General features: G+C 41.0%; 1 protein-coding gene across 1 annotated transcript in view; it reads right to left on the bottom strand.

Annotated features, from left to right (window-relative positions):
* RNF170 (ring finger protein 170) overlaps positions 1–18,967 on the bottom strand; it is a 344,363-nt gene that overhangs the window by 144,267 nt on the left and 181,129 nt on the right. The window contains 1 exon segment of the mRNA XM_029602052.1: positions 16,618–16,697. Within this exon segment, the coding sequence (XP_029457912.1) occupies positions 16,618–16,697 (80 nt within the window).

Genomic DNA, 18,967 nt, shown 5'->3' with positions numbered 1-18,967 from the left:
TTGTTTCCACACTGGGTCCATTTCTGTTGCACGAAGATCATAGCACTTACTGATCCACTGTTGTTGTCTCAGTTTGAAATGGGGGCCTGTGCTGGGAGGGCTCTCATTATGAATGTTGTTATTAAGTTTTCATGTATTTTCTCTGGTGAATTGAACATCTAATCAAGGTACCCGTATAATATCCTGGAATATATGTGGGATAAATTCTCCCATTAAGCAGTCCAAAACCTTACCACTCTAAAGAGGAAGCCTGCTGATCTAGTATTGCTTCAGGAGACACATCTTAATGACATTGAACATAGGAAATTGTGCAGGAGCTGGGTAGGGGAAGTCTATTTTGCTTCGGCTTCTACTAAATCAGCTGGGGTGGCCATATTAATCAATAAGTTGTTATCCCTTCAGATTCATAAAGAAATTAAGGATCCCCAAGGTCGATACATTATTTTGGTCACTCATCTTTACAATGCTACTATTGTACTTTGTAATTTATATGCCCCCAATAATTACAACCCAGGATTTTTCAGAGAGATTTACCACCTACTCCTTCCTTATATGGAAGATGTTATTATTGTGGGAGGTGATTTTTTTTTTTAATTTTCTATTTATTAACTTTTTCAATGATACAAACGTATACAATTGAAAACATTGTTATGAAAAACAAATACACCTCCAATCATACAATACAAAGTAATACATATTGTCATAATTCCCATAGTCCCCAATTATGCGGGGAGACCCTACTCAAGAGACGTCTTTAAGAGGAAATAAACAAAAAAAAACCAGATAACTCCGTTTATGAAAGCACTATGAATGAAATGGTTACTTTTTAAAGAACAGAATTCACATATTTAGGTTACAGTCTCTAGACTGGGTCTGGCTTCCATTTCAGTAAGTAATTTATCAGTAAGAAATTTACATAACTGGTCAGGCTGGAAAAAAGTATACGTCAGATCTTTAAATTTAATGACACACTTACACGGAAACTTGAGGAAGAATAATGCTCCAATCTGTAATACTCTAGGTTTAAATTCAAGGAACTGCTTCCTCCTCAGTTGAGTTTCCTTGGATAAGCCCGGAAATATTTGAACATTCTTACCAAGAAACATTTGACGCTGATTCTGAAATACATTCTGAGGACCCAATCACGATCAGATTCCAGTAAAAAAGATATTATAAGTGTAGATGATTGGGCCACTTCTTCAGTAGATGTTTCCAAAATCTCAGAAATATTCAGTGGTGATAACTGTTGCATTTCTCCACCTTCTATAGGGATCGTTTTCTTAGAAGGAGATAATAAGATCTTTGATAAAGGAGGTAATTAGCTTGTGGTATTTTTAAAACTTCCACAGCAAAACTTTAGCCACAACTCATTCGGTGAAACCGTTAATTTCTTAGGGAAATTAATTACTCTTAAATTTTATTCCACTGATTATTTTCCATATTTTCCAATTTTCTTAAGAAGTATAGATTATCTTTTACCAAATTTTGACTATATTTTTCATATCTCCCATCTCCAGCTTCAAAACATCTATTTCCTGTTTAGCTTCAGTTTGCTTCACTTTTAATTTATTCATTTGCTTTTGCAACTGTCCCACTTTCTTTACTATTGGGCTAATCTGTACAGTCATATTTTATTCAATGCCTCAAGGCTAACCAAATTTGCCTCCAATGTAAATGCTTTGGGTCTTACCAGAGGTGTTAATGTTACTTCATTCTCATGCAAATCTCCTTCCTCTAGTTTCCCTCCACTGTGCCAATGAAGCCAGCTCCTCCAAAGACTGCAGTTCTCCTTCATGTTTTTCTCCACCTTCAAACCCAAGGGCTCCTGGTGAATCGCTCTGGCCGGGTCTTCTTCCTTCGACCTTTGCAAGACCCCCTCCCTGGCGTCATCCGGGGAACAATTCCATCCGGGTCAGGTTAGCAGTTCTACTCGCCACCAGGGGTTCTCAGGGGCAGTCCTTTCAGCCGGTGATAGCGATGTTATCGAATCATGGAGGGCGCCGGCTGCCAACGCGTCTCCTCAGCATTCCTCCTGCGATTCTTCTCCCGGCTCTCCATTCCTTCTCGTAATGTGCGTGTCCATCGGCCCTCGTATCTGGCCCGTTGACAAGGCTTCCGAATTCAGCCTTTCGCAGGCCTTCCGCTTGCGCCCTGAATGGGGCATTGGAAATTGTAATGAGGTAAGTGAGAGGAGAGAGACGCAGCACAGCTACTCCCTAGCGTGCCATCTTGGATCTCCGTGGGGGGTGATTTTAATACCATTCAGGATCCCTACTTAGACTAATCCCAGGCATCGCAGAGAGAAGCTTATGTAGGCAAGGGCCCTTTGCACTTAGAACAATCCCTTCATTTAGTAGACGCTTGGCGCCTTCTACACCCCACGGAAAGAGACTTTACTCATCTTTCCCATGCTCGCGCCTCCTTCTCCCACTTAGACTATTTTTTAATCAGTAATATTTTTTCAAAAATCAATGACACTGGGGAGCTAAGATGCAGGGGAGCTAAGATGGCACTGTGAGGAGAGGACGCTGAGTTTAGAGCTCCTGCAGGCTGGTCTGTTAAATTACTTTTTTACAAAATGCCTCACACAAAAAGAAAGGGGAGGATCAAAGAAGGTACCTCAGCCTCTCAGAAACCACCACTGCAGGTTTCTACTCACCGGCAGAAGGAAAAACTCAGGAGAGTCCCGCTGGAGCAGTCGACGTAGAGCAGACGTCTCTGCTCATGGGAGAAACAACACTTAATCCCGGAGCACAGACGACATCCTCCCCACCAGCAAACGCTGCAGCAGCCGACCTGGAATCACTTCGTCGACGGATGGCATCCAACAGAGCGAGTACCTCCTAGGAGGGTCTGGCTGGGAATATTGCGGGGGCTGCTATGGAAGGGGGAATAATAACTTCCACCCCGACGAAGGAAGGGCTGAATAGCGAAGGTGATCTGTATGAAGGAATTTTACAGATTCCTCTGGAATAACAACCTCTGAGGACAAAAGTCTACTTTCTACTTGGATTTAAAATTGAGACTGGTAATCATCATAATGTTAATGGAAGTGCTTTAAATATAACCGAGTTATTGGAGACCTCTTTCGAATTCAAATAGAAAGAAGGGGCACGTTGCTTGTAAATTTTGTGTTACCCCTTGATCGGGATAACATTATGAAACTTTTTCTTCAAAAAGAAGCTCCCCATATTTGGGACAAAACATATGGGTTTACCCAGATGTGGCTAAAGAGACACAGAGGAGAAGAAAAATGTTTCTGGGTCTAGCTGCTCAAGCTAGGCAGTTGGGGGCCCCGATAATAATACGTTTTCCTTATAATGTATTATGAAGGTAGAAGGAGTTAGATATGCTTTCTATGACCCGGTGCAGCTTGAAAAATATTTAGAATCACATCAACGGACCCAAGAAACTGGATGATTAGAAGGTCGTCAGATAGAAAGAGTAGTCTGTCATCCTCTCCTAAATATTTCTTTGAATTATTATGTTTAAAATGCTACTCTGATGTATTCTTATATTCTCCCCCCTAGTAGTTGAGTACTAAGGGAGATGGTTAAAGATATTGCTTGGTTAAAACTGAATGAGTAGAAAGTTATGTAACCATGTGTACCTGATATTTCTTGACATTTTTTGATTGTCTGTTAAATTTGAAATTGATAAATTAAAATTAAAAAAAAAAAATCTGTGACGCTGGTATAGATGATATTATCATCTCCGACCATGGGTGGATTTACAGCTTTCCCACTCCCCTCCTTCTTCCTCTCTCTGGCATTTCCCATATTATCTAGCCGACGATACACAATTCCAGGAGCATCTCTTGGCAACTGGACAGACTACTTCTACTTAAACCACAAACATTCTATCAACCCCGTTTTGTTTTGGTATACCAATAAAGCGGTGCTTTCACGGAGACATTACCTCCTACATGGCTCATAGGCAAAAAATGCTGGATAAGCGTCTCCTGGTTCAAGTGCACAATTGTGGAGTGCCAGGCACCTGTTGGCTTGCTCTAACACAAGTGCTAATACGGAAAATTACCTTTCTCTTCAAAGAGCCCTAAATTCCTTACAACACCAATGGGCCAAAAAAGAGCCTCCTGTACTACCAATACAAATTATATCAATTTAGTAATAAATCTGGGAAATTAATGGCTAGTTTGATTAGAGCTGCCCACAGACCACGTTATGTAACAGCTATCTGCTCCTCCTCTGGGCAAATAGTCACTGACACCCCCCACTATCTTAAGTAATTTTAGGAAGTTTTATTGTGACCTTTACACCTCTGAGGGTTGGGACAGATCGATCGATCAATTTTGTACTCAGTTTAATCTTCCCTGTCTAACTTCAGAACACAGAGATTGGTTAAATCGCCCAAATTAAGGCCAAGGAGATAGTCTGCCATCCACCAGGCAAAGCGATTTAAAGTCCCGGGCCCCGATGGGTATACCGCCGAATTTTATAAATGCTTGACAGATTTCCTGGGGGCCCCTTTAGAGCTTACCTTTTCCGAGTTGATAAAAACAGGAGCATATCCGGCCCATGTTAATACAGCCCACAATACTCTCATCTCTAAACCCAGGAACGACTTCTTCTCTCCAGCCTCTTACCGTCCCATTTCCCTGCTTAATTTTGATCAGAAATTACTGGCTAAAATAAAGGCGGATTGACTGGCAGAGGTGCTGCCCTCATTGATTGGACCCAGTCAAGTGGGATTTGTCAGGAAGCGTTATGCGATTACTAATATCCTGTGTGTGCTGGCAGCTATGGCCTTGTGTCAACAGATGGATACCCCCTACCTTGTGATCAGTTTTGACGCTGAAAAGGCATTTGATAGGGTGGAGTGGAACTATCTTTTTCATATCCTGCAAGCTATGGGGTTCGAGGGACTTTTTTATGAAGCCATACAACTTCTGTATTATGACCCAAACTGCCCTCAACGTTGCTAACTGCTCGCAGTCTGAGATTTTTTCCAATTTCTAGAGACACATGACAGGGTTGCCCGTTGTCCCCCCTTTTATTTCTTTTACAACTTGAACCCCTCCTTTTACCTATTCAGGCTACCCGGGAGGTGAAGGGGGGATTAGGTTTCAGATGGACATTTTTTAATACGCGGCTTTCGTGGATGATATCCTGGTATTTTTGACAGACCCTGTACGCTCCCCTCCATCATCCTCTTTTACAGTTAATCTGGACATTTGGGACTTTCTCTGGCTTGCGTCTCAATGCTGACAAGTCCAAGGCCTAGCTTTCCCTGATGCCCTCTGGGACCGATGGGATGAGCCCTTTCCCCTACAGTGGGCGGCTGACTCTCTTCGTTACCTGGGGGTTATTCTTCCCCACTCTCCGGCCAAATTGTATAGCCTAAACATCCCTCCTTTGTTAAAATTTTCGCAGGAGAGATTAAGCACCTGGAAAGTTTTACCTCCTTCTTTGGGAGGTCAGGTGAAACTGTTCCAAATAGTTATTCTCCCCAAATGGTTTTATATTCTTCATAATTTCCCCACTTCATCTCAAATGGAGAGATCTGGCAAGTTTGGACAAAGCGCTATGCTCCTTTTTGTGGCAGGGCAGGAAACCTAGGATACCTTTTTCCTGGCTGAAAGAAAGGTGGAGTGAGAGAGGTCTGGGAGTTCCTGATCTGGCTTTGTACAATTTGGCCGGCAACCTACGCATCATCAGGGAATGGCTCTTAGACAAGTCCTTCTACGTTAATCTGTCTGCTGAAAAAGCACTGGTAGCCCCACTGGATATAAAACATGCATTGCAGATTCCCTCAGATAAACGTCCGTCTTTTTAACCCAATCAATCTCAACTGCGCCCATTAGGCAAACCTGGCTCGCTTTAACTAAGCTGCTGAAGATTCCACGACTCTGCTCTTACCTGCTACCCATTCAAGGGAATTACTCAGGTCATTTATTAACTAAAGAGGGGTTTATGTTGTCATTTTCAGGGATGAAGGATTTGTATAATCTCGGTAATGAGCAGGTGTTTTCTTACCTACAAATTCAACACTATATTAAGTCCCTCCCACCTGACTCCTTACGATTCACACCGTTTTCCAATCCCTGGATGCTCTATTCTTGTTTGACAAGTCACAACCTCTCTCCCTTTCCCTTTACTATAAAGGCCTCAAAAAGCTCACACGCATAGCTCCGTACTTGTGGATGCTGGAATGGGGATGGTGTGTTTACAATTACTGTTTCCATTCTCCGGGCAGGCTTTAAACAAGTGTCCAAGATCTCCTCTAACATGTATTATAGGGAAATGCAGTACAAATTTCTTCAGCGAGCCTATGAATCGGCCCATGTAGCATATCGATAAAAAATTTCACTTTCTGCCGTGTGCGAGAAGTGTCAGAAATCTATCAGTATGCTGTCCCATTCCTTTTGGGCATGTCCCCTTATTAAGTGTTTCTGGAGTCGTATTGCCAATTACATCATGGATCTGCTAGGAGTTTCGTTTTCCTTATCTCCATTACTCCTTCTCTTTGGTTGCCTCCATCCCTTACAGATTAGTGGTGTTGGACCTCTTTTATTAGTTTCATAAAGCCTGCCTGGTGGGGAAAAAAGTGATGCTTTTGACTGGAAGGGTACAGATGCCCCATCCTTTTGGGTATGGCGAAATCATTTTTACCACATGATGCGAATGGACAATCTAGCTTCTCGATGTTCTCCTCTTCAACGACGAAAGTTTCTGATGACATGGGACCCATATATCTAGGCTCTCCCACACAGATCCAGGAGTTTGATTTTGAACAATTAAACAGTTCTTTATTTTTTCTTTTTTCCTAGATCTCTGGTATCTATAGTGGAACCTTTAACTCTGTTGTTCCTTGTTTTGTTGACACAGTGTGGCTTTTGTGTCTTTTCGTACTGTTATAGGGTGGATTGGGGGGGGAGAAGATGAAAGGGAAGGGGGGAAGGAGATGGGGTTCTGTATAAATACTTTATATTTTCAATTTCATGTAATTTGCTCAAGGATGTATCAGAAACACAGCATCCTCTGTTCTGTTGAATTGTTCATGTAAACAATAAAAACGTTTCAGATAAACCACCTTTTAGTTTAGGCTGAAATAATACCCTACATGTCACCCTAAGTCGTCTCCATTGCCATATATAATGCATGATTCGTCTTTGCCACATTTTAAGCATACCATTAGAAATCCATATAGGCAAAGTCTGAAATAAATAATTGAGTCTTGGTAAAATGGGTCAATGTTACCGAGGCAATTTCTGCCTAACCAAGAGATATGATATGCCCCATCCTAAGTCTTAACAAAGGTTTAGGGGGGGAGGGGGTAGATGAGTACAAGCCTGAGGGCCTTTTTATTAACGGAGGGAGGGAGGCAGGGGATTAGCCCTCTGAATCTTTCATTGATTTTGATGACGGCGCTACTTAGCCACATGAAGCCAGAAGCAGGTCTAAAGTTATCCAACTAGCCAGATATACCTGATATTCAGTTAGGTTAGTCAGGTAACTGAACCCCTTCCCAGGAACACCCATGAAGTGCCCCTTTTTATACGGTTAAATTACAGCCAGATAAGTAGTTATCTGGCTATAATTTAGCTGGATAAGTGGCTGAACATGGCACATTTTCCATTTAGACGGATAGCTTGGGAATTATCCATCTAAATGGTTTTTGAATATGGACCTCCATTTTTATTTACAAAATCTTATATTCTGCACTCTTACCAAAAATATTGTTCAAAGTGGATCACAACATCATAAAAACATTTAAAATCAACATATCAGCAAAGATATAAATAAAAGTAGTATTCATTTAAAAGCATCCCTAAACAAGTATGCTTTCAAAAATTTCCTAAAACATTTATAGTCATTCACTGTATGCATAAGAACATAAGAAATTGCCATGCTGGGTCAGACCAAGGGTCCATCAAGCCCAGCATCCTGTTTCCAACAGAGGCCAAAACCAGGCCACAAGAACCTGGCAATTACCCAAACACTAAGAAGATCCATGCTACTGATGCAATTAATAGCAGTGGCTATTCCCTAAGTAAACTTGATTAATAGCCGTTAATGGACTTCTCCTCCAAGAACTTATCCAAACCTTTTTTGAACCCAGCTACACTAACTGCCTAACCACATCTTCTGGCAACAAATTCCAGAGCTTTATTGTGCGTTGAGTGAAAAAGAATTTTCTCCGATTAGTCTTAAATGTGCTACTTGCTAACTTCATGGAATGCCCCTAGTCCTTCTATTATTCGAAAGTGAAAATAACCGAGTCACATCTACTCATTCAAGACCTCTCATGATGTTAAAGACCTCTATCATATCCCCCACTCAGCCATCTCTTCTCCAAGCTGAACAGCCCTAACATCTTCAGCCCTTTCCTCATAGGGAAGCTGTTCCATCCCCTTTATCATTTTGGTTGCCCTTCTTTGTACCTTCTCCATCGCAACTATATCTTTTTTGAGATGCAGCGACCAGAACTGTACACAGTATTCAAGATGTGGTCTCACCATGGAGCGATATAGAGGCATTATGACATTTTCCGTTCTATTAACCATTCCCTTCTTAATAATTCCTAACATTCTATTTGCTTTTTGACTGCTGCAGCACACTGAGCCGACGATTTTAAAGTATTATCCACTATGATGCCTAGATCTTTTTCCTGGGTGGTAGCTCCTAATATGGAACCTAACATCGTGTAACTACAGCAATGGTTATTTTTCCCTATATGCAACACCTTGCACTTGTCCACATTAAATTTCATCTGCCATTTGGATGCCCAATCTTCAAGTCTTGCAAAGTCCTCCTGTAAGATATCACAGTCTGCTTGTGATTTAACTACTCTGAATAATTTTGTATCATCCGCAAATTTGATAACCTCACTTGTCATATTCCTTTCCAGATCATTTATATATATATTGAAAAGCACCGGTCCAAGTACAGATCCCTGAGGCACTCCACTGTTTACCCTTTAATCCTACTCTCTGTTTCCTGTCTTTTAACCAGCTTGTAATCCATGAAAGGACATCGCCTCCTATCCCATGACTTTTTAGTTTTCGTAGAAGCCTCTCATGTGGGACTTTGTCAAACGCCTTCTGAAAATCCAAATACACTACATCTACCAGTTCACCTTTATCCACATGTTTATTAACCCCTTCAAAAAATGAAGCAGATTTGTTAGGCAAGACTTCCCTTGGGTAAATCCATGTTGACTATGTTCCATTAAATCATGTCTTTCTATATGCTCTAAGATTTTGACCTTGAGAATAGTTTCCACTATTTTTTCCCGGCACTGAAGTTAGGCTCACTGGTCTATAGTTACCCGGATCGCCCCTGGAGCCTTTTTTAAATATTGGGGTTACATTGGCCACCCTCCAGTCTTCAGGAACAATGGATGATTTTAATGATAGGTTACAAATTTTAACTAATAGATCAGAAATTTCATTTTTGAGTTCCTTCAGAACCCTAGGATGCATACCATCCGGTCCAAGTGATTTTCTGCTCTTTAGTTTGTCAATCTGGCCTACTACATGTTCCAGGTTCACAGTGATTTCGTTCAGTTCGCCTGACTCATCACCCCTGAACACCATCTCCGGAACTGGTATCTCCCCAACATCCTCATTAGTAAACACGGAGGCAAAGAATTCATTTAGTCTTTCTGCAATGGCCTTATCTTCCCTAAGAGCCCCTTTAACCCCTCTGTCATCTAATGTTCCAACCGACTCCCTCACAGGTTTCTTGCTTTGGATATATTTTAAAAGTTTTTATTATGAGTTTTTGCCTCTATGGCCAATTTCATTTCAAATTCTCTCTTCGCCTGTCTTATCAATGTTTTACACTTAGCTTGACAATGCTTATGTTTTATCCTATTTTCTTCAGATGGATCCTTCTTCCAATTTTTGAAGGATGGTTTTTTGGCTAAAATAGTCTCTTTCACCTCACCTTTTAACCATGATGGTAATCATTTTGCCTTCTTTCCACCTTTCTTAATGCGCGGAATACATATGGACTGCGCCTCTAGGATTGTATTTTTAAACAATGTCCATGCCTGTTGAACACTTTTAACCTTTGCAGCTGCACCTTTCAGTTTTTTTCTAACTATTTTCCTCATTTTATCAGTTTCCCTTTTTAAAATTTAGTGTAAGAGCTGCAGATTTACTTATTGTCCCCCTTCTAGTTATTACTTTAAATTTGATCATGTTATTATCACTGTTGCCAAGTGGCCCCACCACCGTTACTTCTCTCACCAAATCTTGCGTTCCACTAAGAATTAAATCTAAAATAGCTCCCTCTCTTGTTGGTTCCTGAACCAATTGCTCCATGAAGCAATCATTTGTTACATCCAGGAACTTTATGTCTCTAGCAAGTCCTGATGTTACATTTACCCAGTCAATATTGGGGTAATTGAAATCTCCCATTATTATTGCACTGCCAAATTGGTTAGCTTCCCTGATTTCTCTTAGCATTTCATCATCTGTCTGACCATTTTGACCAGGTGGACAAAATGGTCACTATACTCTTACCCAACACACTTGGGATTTCTACCCATATAGATTCTACTGAGCATTTAGTTTCTTGTATGATCTTTATCCTGTTGGACTCTATACCCTCCCGGACATAAAGTGCCACACCCCCACCAAGTTGATCCTTCCTATCATTGCGATATAATTTGTACCCTGATATAGCACTGTTCCATTGGTTATCCTCCTTCCACCAAGTCTCTGTGATGCCAATTAGGTCAATCTCATCATTTGCTGCTATACACTCTAATTCTCCCATCTTACTTCTTAGACTACTGGCATTGGCATACAGACATTTCAAAGTGTGGTTTTTGCTTGTTTTAACAACCTGCTTTTCAGTTGTTTGGGATAATTCGGAACTCATTAGCTTTGGTGATTTTTTACATATAGGTATATGAACTATGTTTGCATTTAATGGAATCTCTCTGTTGGGATGCCCTAACTCTCCTGTTTCATTAGTATCCTTCAAGGATACATTTCTCTGAACCATGCACTGCTGAGTGACTGTCGGCTTTCCCCCTTGTTCTAGTTTAAAAGCTGCTCTATCTCCTTTTTGAAAGTTAGTGCCAGCAGCTTGGTTCCACTCTGGTTAAGGTGGAGCCCATCCTTTCGGAAAAGTCTCCCCTTTCCCCAAAAGTTTCCCCAGTTCCTTACAAAGCTGAATCCCTCTTCCCTGCACCATCGTTTCATCCACGCATTGAAACTCTGGAGCTCTCTCTGCCTCTGGGGACCTGCACGTGGAACAGGAAGCATTTCAGAGAATGCCACCCTGGACGTTCTGGATTTCAGCTTCCTACCTAAAATCCTAAATTTGGCTTCCAGACCCTCTCTCCCACATTTTCCTATGTCGTTGGTGCCCACATGTACCACGACAACTGGCTCCTCCCCAGCACTGTCTATAATCCTATCTAGGTGACGCGTGAGGTCTGCCACCTTCACACTAGGCAGGCAAGTTACCAGGCGGTCTTCACGTCCAGCAGCCACCCTGCTATCTACATTTCTAATAATCGAATCACCAACTATGATGGCTGGCCTAACCCTTCCTTCCTGGGCAGTAGCCCTGGGAGATTTGTCCTCAGTGCGAGAGGACAATACATCACCTGGAGAGCAGGTTCTTGCTACAGGATCACTTCCTGCTACACCAGGGTGATGTTCTCCTATTGGGAGACCTTTCTGATCCAAGGCAGCACTGGGGCTGCCAGAATGGATTTGGGACTTGGCTACTATGTCCCTGAAGGTCTCGTCAATATACCTCTCTGTCTCCCTCAGCTCCTCCAAGTCTGCTACTGTAGCCTCCAGAGATCGGACTTGTTCCCTGAGAGCCAGGAGATCTTTGCACCGAGTGCACACATACAATCTCTCACCGGCGGGTAAAAAATCATACATCTGACACTCCATGCAAAAAGACTGGAAAGCCCCCCTCTTGCTGCTGGACTGCTGCCTTCATCTTAGTTTTATTGAGTTCCTAGTTAAATTAGGATACTAAGGAGTTGGATGATAGTACTTTAAATTTACAGGTGAACTTTAGTAATAATCAGCTAGTGTCCTACAAGGGGATGATTAAACTTTCAATAAGGGCTGGGTACAATATTATGTTTTAGATAAGACCCTGATTGATTTTTAATCAGAAAGTGTCTTGTGCCTAAAAATCAAGGGTTGAGTGGGTGGGAAAGTGTCTTGTGCCTAAAAATCACAGGTTGAGTGGGTGGGAAGACAGACACTAGAATTAACTATCTCTGGCTTGCTTTTTACCTCAGACACACACAACTACCCTCAGACACACACAACTATCTCTAGCTTGCTTTTTACCTCAGCACACACAAACTCTAAAGAATATATCCCTTAATTTCACCTTCAACCAATGCACTTTTAAAGGAATTCCATTCCATAATATTGGAGCAACCTGAGAAAAGGCGCGATGGGAAGTCTGCTATAAACACGCCTCTTTAGCCCCAGGATTAACTAACAACTATTGAGATGCAGAATGCAAACTCCACTGTAGACTCAATAACTGGACATTCCCCCTATAAGATTCGCTGGACAAGAATCAAAATCTTAAATCTTATTTGAAATTCAATAGGAAGCCTGAATAGCTCTTTTAGTATCAGTATTATATGAAGAACAAAGGGCAACCAGAGCTCACCCTAGCTGTCGCTTTCATTATAATCTGCAATGTTGCTTAGATAGTGTCATGGGGAGCTGTGCTAGGAACAAGGGAATACCTCTCTGAAACAGTGCAGGACCGTAATGCTGGAACTTGGATTATCTTCTGCTTAGACAGTCCCCTCCCCTACAGGTTGAATCCCCTTGGGATCTGGGGGCTGGCAGGACTTGGCTTAGATGGCCTTGCATACTGGAAACTGGAGCAGGCTGGACTAGACTGGAAAAGGCTGGAAGCTTAGAACAGGCTGGGACTGGTCTGGTACAAGGCTGGAATCTGGAATAGGCTGGGTTGGATTTACAAGGCTGGAGGCTGGGCTGGTCTGGATCAAGACTGGGTAGGAAGGAGCAAAGCTGAAGCTGGGCTGGAACAAGAACTGGACTGAACTGGAGCAAGACCAGGACAAAGATTGGGACATAGTACAGACACAGACTATGTCCAGACAAGACCATGGCAAGACAGGGACTGGGACAGGACACACAAAACCAGGACAAGGAAAGGATTAGGCAAGGCAGACAGAACTGAACGAGGCTGAACAAGGAACACTGAGGCTCAAGGCAGCGTAGGAGAAGACCCAAAGACTGCTAAGATTAAGACGAGGAAGGCCTGAGTAGGCCACAGAGCTAGAAACAAGGAAACAGGAGACCCAGGGGCCACAAGGCTTAGAATAAGAGAGAGGCCAGGTCAAAGAGCTAAGAGGTCTCTATGAAATAACAAAAAGGTTCTGACAAGGCAGGGTTAAATGGGGCTAGAGCTTGGGTGTGGTACAGGCAGAGGGGAGGAGCTTGGCAAGACTGGAAACCAAGTTTGCTAGAGGCCTCTGCTGGAGGTGTTCTTGCAGCAAGGTAGGATGAGGCTGCATAGCAGGCAAAATTCTAACAGACAGCACCTAGACAGTCCTACATAAAGAGCATTGCAGTAATTCACAAGTCAAAACAAAAGCCTGTATCGCAATCCTAAAGTCATCCTTTTCAAGGATAAAACACAGCCTATGTAGCTTCCTGAGTTAAAAAAAACAAACCTCTCCTCACTACCTCCTGCAGTTAAGGCTGCATAGTAAATCTTGCATCAAATAATACACCTAAAGCTCGAGCTGTCTCTAAAGATATATCAGCTTCCTCAACCTGATAAAAGATGGAGAGAGTTAATTCGACAGTATGGGAAATTGGCAATATTTCCATCTTCTTAACATTCACTAATAGGCCATTCTGTCTCATCCACTGAATGACATTATTTGTACTGTGGATAATCTCTAGAATAGTATCCTATATACAAGGAGTCATAGGATACAGCAATTGTAAATCAGCAACATTAAAATGAAAAGCCACGTTCATATTCTCTGAAAGAGTATATAAAGTAAATAAATATTAAACAATGAGGCAGATAAAAAAAAAAACCATGACATTTCAATGGTACACTGCAACTGCATGATTAGGAATCCAGGTTCAGATTCCCTGTCTGTTGGGCCCGGTCAGGCAAGGGAGTGCCAAAGAGGTGGTATGCTCAGGCCCAGGAAGGGGGGAAGATGAATGCTGCCACAGTGGAACCCTAGAGGCTGGCAAAAAGTTCTTAGAGTTACTTGGGAAAGCTGGGTGGGGCTCAAATATAAAGAGTGATAAAAAATGTTTTAAAAGGGAAAAAGTAAAACATACAAAATTTTTTATATATATACACACACACATTTATATATAATGGCAGCCATCATGCAGTTCCTTTGAATGACATCCAACAGTAGTAATATACAGCATAATAATTAAACTCCTACTAAGGAATTTATTTACAAATGGAGAACACTGCGCATTGATGTAACAATGGATACTAGTCTCTACAGAGTGCATTTCAGCCAAGAAGGATCTCACTGAAACTGCTGATATAGCTTTCCTGTGATGTACCCCATGAAGAAACCTGTGATAGGATGAAACAAAGGGCTTTGTAGGGGTCTTTTCAACATTCTGACAACAGCGACTGATTATCTTTGAAATTGTTATCAGTTATTTAAGGGATATGAACTTTTGTGGATAAACTCTTTACCGCCAGAACTAAGACAAGATTTTGTGGATAAACTCTTTACCGCCAGAACTAAGACAAGAACAATGCCCGAACACTTTCAAAAAGAGACTCAAAACTTGGTTATTTGAGCAAGCATTTAATTAATGCCAACTAATTACTCTTACCATACTTTACCATTCGTCAGACTCCCCACTAGATTACCGATCAGATTATATAGTAGATCAACACTCCAACTCTACATTCCTTCATCACAAATAAATGATCCATAGTCCGTATATTATATTAACCTAATTCACACCCAGAGCTATATCCAATCTTTCAAAAATAATCGCAGTATTACTATTATTTTATACGTTATGGTTTTATTACCCTGTTTCACTCTTATCCTAGTTTACTCCCCTGTTTTATGTAATCGCATTCCTACATGCTTGTTTATAGTTATAATGTAAACCGAAATGATATGTAACTTTGCTACATGAATTGCGGTATATAAAAATGTTAAATAAATAAATAAATAAATAAACATTGACCTGTTTTCCCGCATTTTGGACTGATGAACTAAGGAATTGCCATTATACATCTAAATAATGTCTCTTTTGGATATACATGTACCAAAGCCTTAAGTATTAAGAACTTTAATTGAAAGGTGTAATTCAAGGTATAATAAACTACCTTTTAGTTAAAATTTATATTACTTTTTATATTCTGGTATGTTTTCATGTTTTCACCTATTTCACAGCCTCATCGTGCTCTAAGTCTGCCGGCTATGACACCGCTTCAACAGCAAAGACCTTCAGTGAGCTCTGTTCAGAGCTATCTAAGCCATCTCCTCGCTGGCCTTCTGACTCAGCCTGTGGTGCTGTTTCCCCTCCACCAGGTGCACCTCAGCAAGCTTAATCTCCAGCTTTAAGAACATAAGAAACTGCCATGCTGGGTCAGACCAAGGGTCCATCAAGCCCAGCATCCTGTTTCCAACAGAGGCCAAACCAGGTCAGAAGAACCTGGCAAGTACCCAAACACCAAGAAGATCCCATGCTACTGATGCAATTAATAGCAGTAATTCCTAGTTAAGTAAACTTGATTAATAGCAGTTAATGGACTTCTCCTGCAAGAACTTATCCAAACCTTTTTTGAACCCAGCTACACTAACTGCACTAACCACATCCTCTGGCAACAAATTCCAGAGCTTAATTGTGCATTGAGTAAAAAATAATTTTCTCAGATTAGTCTTAAATGTGCTACTTGCTATCCCAACCCCAGTCCTTGTTCCCTGTCCAGTTTCATTATCCAGTCCAACACTGCTCCAGCCTTGCGTCGCCCAGCTCCTGTACCAAGCTTTGTCTTGTCCAGATCCTGAACCAAGCCTTGCCTCAAACAGCCTATACCAAGCCTTACCTTGTTCCAGTTTAACCAGAGCTCATCATGATGTACTGCCCCAGAACCCAAAGGCTCAAACTGCGGGGGAAGGGACTGATAGGCAGAAGACCGACTCTTGCCTTATCTTGCAGACCTGCACTGCTCCTGGGGTGGTGTTTCTCAATCAGAGAAACCATGACAGGTAAAATGAGTGGCATTTTTTGTCTTTAAGGTTTTCTTATGTTTATGTTTATGCTTTTGTAACATCTATAAAAGACTGTTTCATAAAATAATATTTAAAGAGGAACCAAACTGAAATAAAGATCTTTTGCTTTTTGGTAAAGGTTTTATACCACTGTTAGTTATTTCCAAATGAGATCCTTCGTAACTATATAGAATAAGGGTGGTCTAGTTTCTATTTTGGAGTATTCAATATGATAGATCCCCATTTTTAGATGAGTTTGCGCCAATTATAGTTTCACTTCTGTAAAACATTATTTAAATTATTCAGCTACAAATATATCATCGTTAGAAAAACCACTTAAAAAGAAAACTGAATAAAAACTGGCCAAGTTCAAAATTCTGTTTACAGGAGCTTTACCGTTTGTCTGCAGATTGGGCAACCGATAGCACCAAGCCATGAGCCATACCTCCAGTATGCAATAATACAAGGACCTAAGAGAGAAAACAAATAAATCCATAACCATGAAAGCACAACATTCAGCACTTAAATTCTCTAACACACTGGATTTGATTCCCAGGTCTGGGTTCTGCTCTTTGGACCAGTTGGTAGGGATGTGAATCGTGTGATCGATCATCTTAACGATCGATTTTGGCTGAAGGGGGGGGGGGAATCTGATCATCTTCGTTTTTTAGGTTAAAAATCGTTTTATCGGGGGAGGGGGGGAGGGTGGGAAAACCGGCACAACCAAAACAACCCTAAACCCACCCCGACCCTTTAAAATAAATCCTCCACCCTCCCAAACCCCCCCAAAATGTTTTAAATTACCTGGGGTCCAGTTGGGGGGGGGGGGGGTCCTGGCGCGATCTCCCGCTCTCTGGCCACGGCTGTGTTAAGAGAAATGGCGCCGGTGGCCCTTTGCCCTTATCATATGACAGGGCAAAGGTAGTGCCGGCGCCATTTTGGTTCCTGTGACCCGACGTCACGAGTGCAGGAGATCGCTCCCGGACCCCCGCTGGACCCCCAGGGACTTTTGGCCAGCTTGGGGGCGCCTCCTGACCCCCAGAAGACTTGCCAAAAGTCCAGCGGGGGTCCGGGAGCGACCTTCTGCACTCGGGCCGTATTGCCAATATTCAAAATGGCGCCGGCGCTACCTTTGCCCTCACTATGTCGACATAGTGAGGGCAAAGGTAGCGCCAAAGGTAGCACCAAGTACAGAAAACCCACAAATTATAAATATGGAGACAGAAACTGGAATGGAAACCCAAAGAAGCCACTCTGCATACAGTGCAAACCTGGAGAAATGGAAAGAGAAATATAGCACCTAACATAGTTCCAGGATCTGCAATAATGCACACAAACTAATCCGCACAAAGTTACACCTGCATTATGAAACACAAAAAATAACAACCCAACTTATGAAATGGCAACACTACAAATACACCTCCTATTAGGAAAACAGAATTAAACAAGCTGCTATAGATCCCCACACAGAAATAATTGTAAAGCTATTCTAATAATGTTACAAAACAGCTTATGAACAGAATAACATCTAACAATTAAATACTCATAAAAATTATTTAAAATTGTCCAAATACCAATAAAATATTTCAAAACAGCAGACATCACATAATACACAATTAAAAATGGCAGTCAATCAAGAAAATAAACTTAAAAAGCCACATACTCTTTCTTAGTATCTTTATATCTCACAACAATTAATACTTGGCTATCCCACAATACTAAAACTTAACCCAGCTAAAACTGAAATTATCCATCTGTCATCTATTACGGAACCAACCAATGGTCCTCCATCTCATCTACTGTTCAAAGGTACTTCTATCCCAATATCCAAATCAGCAAAATATTAGATGTGACCATTAACACCGATCTATCTCTAAAACAACATATATCACTGGTAACAAAGAATTCTTTTTATAAATTGCAACTTTTGAAACGACTTCGACCTCTGCTTTTTTCCATGACTTTCGCACTATTCTACAATCACTTCTCTGGGCTTGACTACTGTAATTCCTCTTTACATAGGTCCTTCCGGATAGCACAATTCATTCACTTCAATTAGTTCAGAAAAGCAGCTGCACGTATTTTATCAGGTTCTTCATTAAAAAAATCATATTACCCCTATACTTCAGTCCTTACATTGGTTACCCGATTAAATATAGAATACAGTTCAAAATTTTAACTATTGTTCACTCTCTTATGCATAACTCTAACTCTACTACCCTCTGTTCTCTTCTTCGTATATATAAACCATCCAGACACTTAAGATCAATGAACAAAAATCTTTTAGACATACCATCACCTAGACTGGCACACCTTGATATCACCAGGAAAAGAGCTTTCTCTATATCAGGTCCAACTCTTTGGAACGCTCTACCAGATTCATTAAGATCTATTTCAAACTCAAAACAATTCAAAAAAATCTCTAAAAACATATTTCTTTCAAATCGCATTTAAAGACACACCCTCTAAATAATCAAACAATTACCCATATGGCACATTGCTTCTTTTCATGATGAATCACTATTTATAATTATTCTTTATTTTTCTCCTCAGTTTTTTACTTTATATTATATATTTTTGTAATTTTTAATATCGTTTTTTATTTATTATTTTATACTTATATTTCTATTTTTTTTTCAATGATATTGTACACCGTTTTGACTAAACTCTGTTTGTAAAGGCGGTATATAAACATTTTTAAATAAATAAATAAATACATAGCTAGACTAACTCTCCTACTCCTTCC

The sequence above is a fragment of the Rhinatrema bivittatum genome, chromosome 1 (assembly GCF_901001135.1).
Source record: "Rhinatrema bivittatum chromosome 1, aRhiBiv1.1, whole genome shotgun sequence".
NCBI lineage: Eukaryota > Metazoa > Chordata > Amphibia > Gymnophiona > Rhinatrematidae > Rhinatrema > Rhinatrema bivittatum.
This window is presented reverse-complemented; position numbering and strand designations above follow the sequence as displayed.